Here is a 10,421-nt window from a genome sequence, read left to right on the forward strand (position 1 = left end):
AAAATCAACAGTCCGTCGTCCGTGTATCCGCTTGCGATTGCAAAAGGACCAAACAAACTTGAGCACAACGCCAACGCCGAAGCACAAGGCGTATTCCAGAAGCCAAAGCGATACGCAATACGAAATGTACAACGCTAAACGACCATGGTATCTTGTTGATCAGAAAGTAGCCTAAACCAACATATCTGAGCTTTTCTGCACAATCATAAACAAACAGTCCCAAGTCCACATACGATAAATTGAAAAGCAAAAACGCGCTGTTCCTGACGCTGCCACAGCATGTCCATAGCTTGGCGAAGGAAGCACGGAGGAAATGGCTAAGAGATATAAGACTAGCCAAGCGCATGTACACGATGATAAACAAGACGCGAAGGTGTCACTTGCGACGCGAACGAGGAACACAACACAGGATGTGTCACCGGATCGATCGCAATATACCACCGCTTCAGGTTCAACTGCATTGTGTTTCAGTCTCACTTCTTTTTCTTGACAGAATCCTTGCGAGCGGTGGTACCAGCTGCCCATCTAAAGAACGGTGACGGGGCGGGCTTCTTGCGAGAAGAACTTCCAGAGCTGCCACTACCGCTAGGCATAACGACAACTGCGGGAGGGGGTGGCAGCGGACCGCCAGCAGGATGCCCAGGAGGTGGCGGTGGCGGTGGAGGAGCCATTGCTCCTGCAGGCAAGCCGACTGGAGGGGGTGGGAGTTGCACAACGTGTGCATGTGAGAGAGATTCTCGCTTTCTGCTCTTGTCCCTCTTGCCCTTTCCCTTTAGTGGAAGATGGCTTGACATGAACATTTGAGCATCCAGTGGAGGGGGCGGTGGCGGAGGATATGCCTCCTTCGGCGGCTCGGGCGGAGGTGGTGGAGGCTCAGGCATTGGCCACATGTGCATGGTGATGGCCCAGTCAGGTTGAATCATGGTTTCCCAAACCTGGGGCAGGATGATTTCGCCATCAGGTCCGACGAGGTCGTAGTGGCCTTCATGAACATGAGGACCAATCACATCGACGTGCAGGAAAGCTTGTTTGATCAGTTCTTCCATACCCTGATAGAATGTTAGTATTGGACTTGAATTCATTATTGGTGAGACCTGCCTTCCAAGTCTTGCATAGGTCCCATGGAAAGCTAAACTTGCGGCCAACGGCGTCCTTGAACTTGATTGGAGCCTTGGGAGCGTCGGAAGGCTTCAACTTCGCAGCCTCTTCTTCCGCGGCCTTCTTTGCCTTTTCCAGCTCCTCTGCAGCGGCCTTTGCCTCTGCCAAAGCTTTCTCATGGGCCTTCTTGGTCTCTTCCGCTTCCGCGGCCGCCTTCTTCTCAGCCTCCTCGCGTGCCTTTTGCGCTGCTTCGAGCAGTGACTTTGCCTTTTCCGCAGCGGCTTTCTTCTCTTCGGCAATCTTGGTGGCCTCTGCATCTGCAGCTGCCTTCTCGGCTGCACGAGCCGCGTCTGCGGCCGCCTCACGCTTGAGTTGCTCGTCTTTCTGGGCAAGGATGAGGGTCTCGAGCTTGGCGAGCTTATCCTCGTCGCCCCTCTTCTTTGCCTCGGCAGCTTCCTGTGCAGCCTTCTCGGCAGCCTCTTTCTTTGCCTTCTCTTTCTCTATCTTGGCTTCTTGTTGAGAGATGAGCAGGTTCTCTAGACGGTCAAATTTGGCCAACTCGGCGTCTCTCTTCGCCTTCTCTGCTGCCTTTCTCTCTTCCTCCTCCTTGCCTAGCAAGAGCTTCTCGAGCTTAGAGAGCATGCCCTCTTCTTTTGGGTCGGGTTGCGGAGATTGTTGAGGCGGAGGCGGAGGCGGAGGCATCATGGCCATGGGGTGCATCTGTTGCATGAGCTGCTGGTGCATGGGCTGCTGCATGAGTTGCTGCTGCATCTGTTGTTGCTGCAATGACTGCTGTAATGACTGCTGCATTGGCTGCTGCATTGGCTGGAGTTGCATCTGCATAGCCGGAGTTTGAGGCGGCTGGGATTGTGGCGGTGGTGGGGGTGGAGCGGGCGCAGCGGGCGGATGGTGTTCTTCTTCGGGCTGGGGCTTCGGGGTCGGCCGCTTCGAGGGAGGGTGCTGTGGCGGAGGGGAGGGATGCTGTGGATGTCCATAAGGCGGATACATGTGAGGCGGCATGCCATACGGCGGAGCGCCGTATGGTGGGTAGTAGCCCATTGGCGAATAAGGCATCATGTCCCCGGGGGGCGCTGGCGGCATCGAGTTGCGATGTCCTCTGCGTGCCTGGCGCGAGTCCTGATGGCGGGTGTCCTGATATTCGGGAAAGTAGCCGGCACGCGGATCTGCAGCCGAAGCGGGGCCTTGGGTAAACGGATTCTGTCCATTGGGCGCAAAGGGATTCTGAGCATAGGCGGGATGTGTGTCGTGGCCAAAAGGAACCAGCTGGCCTGCAGGCGACTGGGCGGCGCCGCCTGGGAAGGCATATGGGAAGCGTGGATCCGACATCAAGCTTGGAGCGTAGCCGTTGGGGGCATGCTGGGGAATGTGGCCCCAGCCAGCACTGGGATGGCCGGGAGGGGGGCCAGGGCGAGCCGATGGGGCGTATGGGTAGTCGTCGTCGTCATCCTCGACGTCGAGAGGGTCCTGATGGTGGACGGATTGGGGCCTTGGCCGCCTCGGCCTGCGTGCGCGCTCCAGTTTGCTGCGGCTGCGGCTGCGGCTGTGGCTCTGAAGGCGCGAGGGAGGGTCTGGTACGGGGGCTGCGTGGCGTGAAGAGGCTCGGTCTCGGTGCGAGGGCTTGGGTCGGGGTGCTCGTGAAGGGGCTACAGCAGGTGGGGGGATCGCGTGGTGTGGCGCAGGGTGACGGTGGACAACGCGAGGGCGAGAGGCAGAGTCGGAAGGGTTGATCTCGTCGATGTAGTCCCACGAGCCCTCGTCCTCTTCGTTGTCGTCTGTATCGTCGTCTTGGATGTCGTCTTCGCTTTGATCCTCGTCGGCGTCTTCCTCGGTCGCCTCCGAGGTGCTATACTCGTCGTCGCTGGCCGAGACTACCTGGATGCCGGCCGAGTCGTCGTCAGTGAAGTCTTCGTCGTCGTCTTCGAAGGCGCCCGTGTGGTTGTTGACAGTGATTCCCTTCCTGAGTCTGATGGCCACGTTAGTGTCGCCCTTGACATGATAGCGGCGCGACGCAGCCTGGGGCAGGGCGCGACCATGGGGTAGATGGGCTATGACTAACGGCATGACCTTGTACGGGCAGCGAGATGCAGGCGATGGGACGGGATGAGATGAAATGCAATGGCCAAGGTGGAGCAGTGGAGGGGCTGCGAAGTGCGGGCGCGAGGGCGTCAGGAGAACAAGGCGGAGCCCCAGATGGCCAGAAGCGCTGCGCTACAACAGTCTGTACAGTTACAACAACGACACACGCTGGGTGCGACCGGCAGACGGCGGTCGTGCGGGACAGTCGATGTCTTGGGGCGGGCAGGAGAGCAAAGAGCGCTGGGCGGCTGAGCGGGTGAAGCGATTCCCGCACTCCAGTTGGGCCGCTGCCGTTGTGCTAGCGCGTCCACCTGGCCAACACGGAAAAGGCGATGCTGCCCCAACTCTCCAACTCTGATGCAAATGCCGGGCAAAGCTGTGTGCCGACGCGTACATGGTCTGGCGACGGGCCGTGGGTATAGCGGCGGGCAGACGCAGCTGGAGCGGAAGGACGAGGGCGTCGATGTTGATGTGCGAGCAGCTCAACTGCACCCCATCTGCATCTTAACCTCACCCAACCCGCCTCGCACTGCTGGGAGTCATCCACGCCTCGTCTAGTCGGCTACGTGTCCATCTCAGCAGCCTCACTGACCGCCTAGCTGCCCGACTCAAATGCACTCATGCCAACGGCCACGTGTAGCGCCCACTGCTTGCTTCTTCGACACCAACGTCACCAGTGCTGCAGTCGACTTGGCCTGGGCTGTGGGCCTGGGGTGCAACGAATCCTGGCCCACTGCTGGTAATGTCACACTGCCCACCATCACGACAACCAACGTCAAGATAGTAAGCTCAGGGCTATTCTCATATCACTACCAAGCTCAATGTCCACGTTAGGTGTACATTGCACCCTGCATGTTCTTTTCGGTCTTGGTCCAAAAGATAATGTCCACGGTGCACCCTAAACGTATTCACCACGTCTCACCTTTACCTATCCCATCTTCCTTTGTAGCTTGAAAAAGATACACACGCTGCCAGACAGTGCGCACGTCACCACCCCCATCACGCATGGCCTAGACACCTGTGAGACAGAGTCTCGCTGCACCGAGTGTAAGAAGGCGACCATAAGTCGTCACTAAATGCGTCATGAGAATTGGTATCTAATATGCATCCACAAACGCCTCGCAATGCAAGTTACTTTTCGCCTATGCTTCCTAACCCTCCTCCTCGCCGTCAGTTGCTCCGTTTGTCAGGCTTCTTCTCGGTACCTCGAAAACGTGAATGCCGTTCTTGGCCTTTGCAGACATCCATCTGGCTAACCTGGGCTCCTTGCCCACGGCAGCCACCACGCACAGCCCATCCTTGCCTCTGTCTCCTCTCTCCTGAACTGCAAGACCATTCACAATGCCTCGTATGGGAATAGCATCGTCCCTAGAGCTGCCATTGACCATGGACTCGTCTTCCGCAATCGGCACACGTCCTATCTTGCCCGCGGGTTCAATGCTCTTCTTGTCAGCTGTGATCTTCCAGGCACGTATCCAGCCGTCCCAGCTCGCTGTGAGGATCAAGTCGGCAAAGGGAACGGTAGCAAGCGCAGTCACGTAGCGCGGTAGCCGGGGACCGGGCTTCATCGATGTTGCGGCGTCGTCGTTGGCTGACATTTGCTCGGGCGAAAGCGGTGGATCGCGGCCGTGGGTGAGTGGATATGTAAAAAGGGGCTTCTTCCGGTTGACAGACCACAACGACAAGGCTCCATTGTCCGAGGCTGTGACAAACAAGCCGGCGTCGAGAAGGCCGACGCAATCGATGGAACCTTCGGCATATGCGATGGGCGCATCGTCGTCGAGGTTGACACCGGCGTCTTGATCCTGTTTGTCGTCTCCGTCAACAGTCTTGCCAAATCGGCCTTTGCGCAGCTTGTCCAAGCCCTTTTGCCTGGCTGTACCGCCTCCGTGGAAGACGAGCTGGTTTTCCTCGACGACTCTCCACAGGCGCGCAGTGCGATCGCGGGCGCCTACACTGACGCATGTCTCTTGGTTGGTCTCCAACCCGCCTGCGACACCAATGACGGCGTCTTGGTGTCCGACCAGTGTCTCAATGTATGCAGATTCAGGCGCACTCCAGACAATGACTGCTCGGTCTGCGCCGCCGGAGAAGAGCTGCTCGGTGCCCCTCCGGAAGGACAGTGAGAGAACGGCATCTCGATGGCGACTAAAGAGGTGACGAGGCGTGAGGGTCTCGGCGTCCCAGATGACCAGACGCGCGTGCACATCGCCCGTGGCCAGGTACTTTCCCGAGTCGGAGATGGCTATAGACACAATCTCGCCTGTGTGACCCAGAAAAGCGCGGTCGCCCTTTTTGTTCTTATTTCCCTTGCGCCACAAGAGCCTCTTGGGAGTGGTGCGCGGCGTCAGGTTGGACGATCGATTTGGGTCGGGCGCATACGATTTCGGGTCTGCAATTGCCCACTTCTCGACGACGAGGTCCTTGCTGATGGTCCAGGCATGCGGCAGCTTGACGGCGCATCCGGTGGTGGCTTTTTGCAGCCCCGAGTAGGCCGTGGCGTGTGATGCATGTTCAAAGCCAAGCTCAGCAGCGATGGACCGGTATATCCTGCCCTTGCCCTCCGCAACATCTTCTTTGAGGCGCTCGGCGATCAGGTCCTTGTCAATCTGCTCGGCGTCGAAGCCCACGTCCTCCTCGACCTCGTTGCGGATGTTGTCGAGATAGCGCTCGGCCAGCCTGAGGCGCTTGTCCGCCGCCGTCTCATTTTCGTCTTCCGAAGAGCTAGAGCCGCTGTCCGCATTATCGCTGCCGTCGTCGAACGTGGGTGCGCCGTCGCCATCGGAGATGTCGCTGCCGCTAATGGACTCCTCTCGCTGCATGCGGCGAGCATGCGCATCTGTGTTGCGTCGTTTGGGGGCGCCATCGGTGGCTTCGCTGCGTTTCCGTTTCCGTTGTGAGGCCGGCGTGGTGAAGAAGGACGACGACATTGCGGTTGCGGGTGTGGTTGCAGGAATTTGATCGGCCAACTTTTTTCGAAGACTAACTTTCGCCGCGGAAATGGCGTCTTGGTCCAAGCTCGCTCACATACACGGACAACACCAACGCCATAGCCGTGGCCATCAACACCGACGTCTCCCATTCCAACACTCACTCCACCCAACGCGGATAGACCCTTTCGCTGGCTGCGCACACCTTCACGCCGTCCTGACACTGCAGCAAACTCGGCTGCCTTGAAGTACCGCCCGCCGCCCTCACGCCTGCCATCACCTTCACCTCTACACGCCGCCGCACCTCCGCAACGTCACCCACGCCGCCGCACATCTCCACCATGAGCGGAAGCGGCGACCAGGAGCGCGAGCACGCTCTCGAGGCCTATAAGTCCAAGCTGCTCGAGTCTAGAGAATGGGAGGCCAAGCTCAAAGCGCTGCGACTGGACATCAAGGGCCTTCAGCATGACTTTGACGTATCCGAAGACAACATCAAGGCGCTGCAGAGCGTCGGCCAGATAATAGGAGAGGTGCTGAAGCAGCTGGACGAGGAGCGATGTACGTGCACGTGTGCATCATGCCAAAAGACGCCACACTAACGTCGCCGCAGTCATTGTCAAGGCATCCTCAGGGCCCCGTTACGTCGTCGGATGCCGGTCCAAGGTCGACAAGGCCAAGCTCAAGCAAGGCACACGCGTGGCCCTTGATATGACGACACTTACCATCATGCGCATGCTTCCCCGCGAAGTCGACCCGCTCGTCTACAACATGTCGCTCGAAGACCCAGGGCAGGTTAGCTTCGGCGGCATCGGTGGCCTCAACGAGCAGATTAGGGAGCTGCGTGAGGTCATCGAACTGCCGTTGAAGAACCCAGAGCTGTTTCTGCGGGTAGGCATCAAACCGCCAAAGGGAGTGCTACTCTACGGACCGCCAGGCACAGGCAAGACACTCCTGGCACGGGCCGTGGCGAGTAGTCTCGAGACAAACTTCCTCAAGGTCGTCAGTTCTGCCATTGTCGACAAATACATTGGAGAATCGGCGCGTCTCATCCGTGAGATGTTTGGGTACGCAAAGGAGCACGAGCCCTGCATCATCTTCATGGACGAAATCGATGCTATTGGCGGACGTCGCTTCTCCGAGGGAACGTCGGCAGACCGTGAGATTCAGCGAACACTTATGGAGCTGCTGAACCAGCTCGACGGCTTCGACTATCTAGGTCAGACCAAGATCATCATGGCGACAAACCGACCCGACACGCTCGACCCCGCTCTGCTTCGCGCCGGGCGTCTTGACCGCAAACTCGAAATCCCCCTGCCCAACGAAGTAGGCCGTCTTGAGATTCTCAAAATCCACTCTGGCAGCGTGGTGACGGATGGCGAGATCGACTTCGAGAGTATTGTGAAGATGAGCGATGGCATGAACGGTGCCGATCTTCGCAACGTTGTCACCGAGGCGTAAGTGTCTCTTCTATGTAACTGTGACATGGCTAACACACCGCAGCGGCCTCTTCGCCATTAAAGACTACCGAGACTCGATCAATCAGGACGATTTCAACAAGGCAGTGCGGAAGATGGCCGAGTCGAAGAAGCTAGAGGGCAAGCTGGACTACCAGAAGCTATGAGCCAGCACCCACGCTTGGATGATAATGATGATCTGAAGATTAGCCATGGGCATCATGTACGATAGCATCATAGAAAGAGGCTGGAACAGTGATTCGTCTGCCCCACAGTGTTTATCCGATTCGTGATGAGTTCAATGAATACATACATGTCCTCGCGCAGCACCAGAAGAGCGAGCGATGCCCTTGCGTTACGATAGCACATGAAATTGAAAGAGGAGAGAAGATAGCATGGGTGGGCTTTTCACATTGTCTCTGAACATGGCAACATCATCCTGCTGAGGCGTGATCACAATCCGTGGATATCCGTAAACGGCGTGCTAGCGTAGCTGACGTGTTCCACAAAACTCTCCGACTGTGCACAGGCCGCAACGTCACGCGTTTAGACGCGGCATTATTCCATCATTCCAAGCTTGGGCCTGCGACAACCAACCCGCACCACCCCGGCGGTCTCGTTGCATGCCCATGATGGAAATGGACGGGTCTCAGTCGCCGAGCAAGGTGAAGCGGTCGCGTACCGAAATGGAGGCTGACAGCGCCGTCTCTGCAAAAGAAGCTCCTGTGCAGGCTATGGACGGTATGTCCCTTGCGCACACGTTGCGCGTCAAGTTCCTAACAAACTCCCCAGACGATACTTCCTCCGATGATGATGACTTTGGTCCCGCCCTCCCGTCTTCAGCCCCGAAGCGGAAAAAGCGCAAACTGCCCTACGAGAAGCTTTACGTCGCTGCGCTGCCCGGCGCGACCCGCTACTCCAAATCGCTAATGCACCGCGAGCAACTATGCTTTACCACCTTTACGCCCCACACCGACTTCCTCATAACGAGCTCTGTCGACGGCGTGGTCAAGTTCTGGAAGAAGGACTTTGGCGGCATAGAGTTTGTCAAAGAATTCAGGGCGCACACCGGCGAGATCAAGTCTGTCAACGTGAGCGCCGACGGCCGTAGCTTTGCTACTTCTGGCTCGGACAAGACGATCAAGATCTTCGATGTCGTCACCTTCGATCTGCTGGCCATGCTGAGCGTTGAGTACACGCCTAGAGCAGTTTGTTGGCTGCACGGTCGAGGCGCAAGCTTTCCTCAACTGGCCGTCAGCTCCGAAGAAAACAGTTGGATCCGCATTTACGATGGCAGAGGAGAGAATCCAGAGCCGTTACAAACGCTCAGGAGTGTCCACAGGGCGTCAGTGAGCTTAATGGCATACAATAGCGAGTTCGACTGTGTTGTGAGCGTCGATCAAGGTGGTATGGTGGAATACTGGAGGCCCAATGGAAACTATGAGAAGCCAGACAATGTCTGGAGGCTCAAGAGCTCTACCAGTCTCTTCGACTTCAAAAAGTCAAAAAGTGTGCCCTCGTCGCTTACCATATCTCCCACTGGGAAGCAATTTGCGACGCTTTCATTCCCGGATCGCAAGGTCCGCGTCTTCGATTTTGCAACCGGCAAACTTCATCGTACGTACGACGAATCAATCGAGACCATCACCAGCATGCAACAGGCCGGTACCGCTGTCCAGCATCTGGAGGACATGGAGTTTGGTCGACGCATAGCCATCGAAAGAGAGCTCGACCAGCCTACGACGAGGTGTCGCATGAATGTGACATTTGACGAGACAAGCAATTTCATCCTATACGGCAGCATGTACGGCGTCAAAGTGATCAACACATTGACCAACAAGCTCGTGAAGCTGTACGGCCAGGAAGAATCCATCAGACCGCTATGGCTGTGCCTCTACCAAGGGCAACCAGAGAAAAAAGGTGTTGTCACAGTCGAAATGGCAGCAAGCGAGAACCCGTTGCTACAGGAAGCCGAGGCCAGAGACGCCATGCTCGTCGCTACAGGTTCTGGCAAGGTCCGTTTCTACATGTACACCAACGACACCAGCGCTACCAAGTCGACCCGTGATGTGCAGAACGAAAAGCCTCGCGTTGCCGCCTCTAGCAAACAAAAGGACGACAAAGCACTCGCCGCAACGGGCACTACAGCAACTCTTCACACCACTTACGGCGACATTACCATCCGTCTCTTCCCGGACGCTGCTCCCAAGGCCGTCGAAAACTTTGTCACACACGCGCGCAACAGCTATTACAACAACGTCATATTCCACCGCGTGATCCGCAAATTCATGATACAGACTGGTGACCCACTTGGCGACGGCACTGGTGGAGAGAGTATTTGGGGCAAGGAGTTTGCAGATGAGTTCTCCAACTTGAGACACGACAAAGCCTACACAGTGAGCATGGCGAATGCTGGGCCAAATTCGAACGGAAGTCAATTCTTCATTACCACCGAAAAGACGGTAAGTCCTCATTTTCTCATTTACTATCAGTTCCACGATGAGGCGGTGCGCTGACTGTGACATGTATGCAGCCCTGGCTCGACAACAAGCATACCATCTTCGGACGAGCGATTGCTGGGATGGATGTTGTTCACAAGATTGAGAATACCAAAGTATACAAAGAGAAGCCGGAGGAGGATATTAAGATTATAAGCATTTCCATCTCTTGAAAACGCGGTCTCGAGGCGGACGCCCGAGCTCATTGCGTGGAGCAATGCCATGCCTGTACATCGGCTTGGATGATCATGTGCACTGAACCTTTGCAAAGCTCTGGTATCTATTGGCACGGCCCGAAGTTGCGCGTAGGATAGTAAACACGCACTGAGCCTGCAGGTGCCACA

The 10,421-nt window shown here is 56.8% G+C and overlaps 4 protein-coding genes across 4 annotated transcripts; 2 read left to right on the forward strand and 2 right to left on the reverse strand.

The window, feature by feature from the left end:
• Window positions 1–127: 127 nt before the first annotated feature.
• BKA58DRAFT_219147 (uncharacterized protein) lies at window positions 128–3,262 on the reverse strand. The gene is made up of 3 exons (XM_046166207.1): window positions 3,176–3,262; window positions 1,099–3,082; window positions 128–1,049 (listed from the first exon to the last, which is right to left on the reverse strand). Exons 1-3 carry the CDS (start codon window positions 3,178–3,180, stop codon window positions 474–476), a joined length of 2,565 nt encoding a protein of 854 aa, XP_046023791.1. The 5' UTR covers window positions 3,181–3,262; the 3' UTR covers window positions 128–473.
• Window positions 3,263–3,968: 706 nt separating this feature from the next.
• On the reverse strand, window positions 3,969–6,205 carry BKA58DRAFT_219096 (WD40-repeat-containing domain protein). Its single transcript, XM_046166205.1, has one exon. It carries the CDS (start codon window positions 6,123–6,125, stop codon window positions 4,347–4,349), a length of 1,779 nt encoding a protein of 592 aa, XP_046023792.1. The 5' UTR covers window positions 6,126–6,205; the 3' UTR covers window positions 3,969–4,346.
• Window positions 6,206–6,466: 261 nt separating this feature from the next.
• Window positions 6,467–7,746, forward strand: BKA58DRAFT_442130 (26S protease regulatory subunit S10B; the record flags this gene model as incomplete). The annotated part of the gene is made up of 3 exons (XM_046173885.1): window positions 6,467–6,683; window positions 6,736–7,579; window positions 7,626–7,746. The coding sequence occupies 3 exons, from the start codon at window positions 6,467–6,469 to the stop codon at window positions 7,744–7,746; spliced, it is 1,182 nt and encodes a 393-aa protein (XP_046023793.1).
• A 465-nt stretch (window positions 7,747–8,211) lies between these two features.
• On the forward strand, window positions 8,212–10,250 carry BKA58DRAFT_403945 (uncharacterized protein; the record flags this gene model as incomplete). The annotated part of the gene is made up of 2 exons (XM_046171817.1): window positions 8,212–10,041; window positions 10,113–10,250. 2 exons carry the CDS (start codon window positions 8,212–8,214, stop codon window positions 10,248–10,250), a joined length of 1,968 nt encoding a protein of 655 aa, XP_046023794.1.
• Between the last annotated feature and the right edge of the window lie 171 nt (window positions 10,251–10,421).

This window comes from Alternaria rosae (assembly GCF_020736505.1).
Source record: "Alternaria rosae strain MPI-PUGE-AT-0040 chromosome Unknown BKA58scaffold_7, whole genome shotgun sequence".
Lineage (NCBI taxonomy): Eukaryota > Fungi > Ascomycota > Dothideomycetes > Pleosporales > Pleosporaceae > Alternaria > Alternaria rosae.

Bases quoted from the DNA above. Each gene is read 5' to 3' on its own strand.
- BKA58DRAFT_219147 (XM_046166207.1), bottom strand. The intron at 1,050-1,098 runs GCAGGTCTCACC...ACATTCTATCAG, and splicing joins ACCTATGCAAGACTTGGAAG to GGTATGGAAGAACTGATCAA.
- BKA58DRAFT_219096 (XM_046166205.1), bottom strand. From the start codon at position 6,125: ATGTCGTCGTCCTTCTTCACCACGCCGGCCTCACAACGGAAACGGAAA.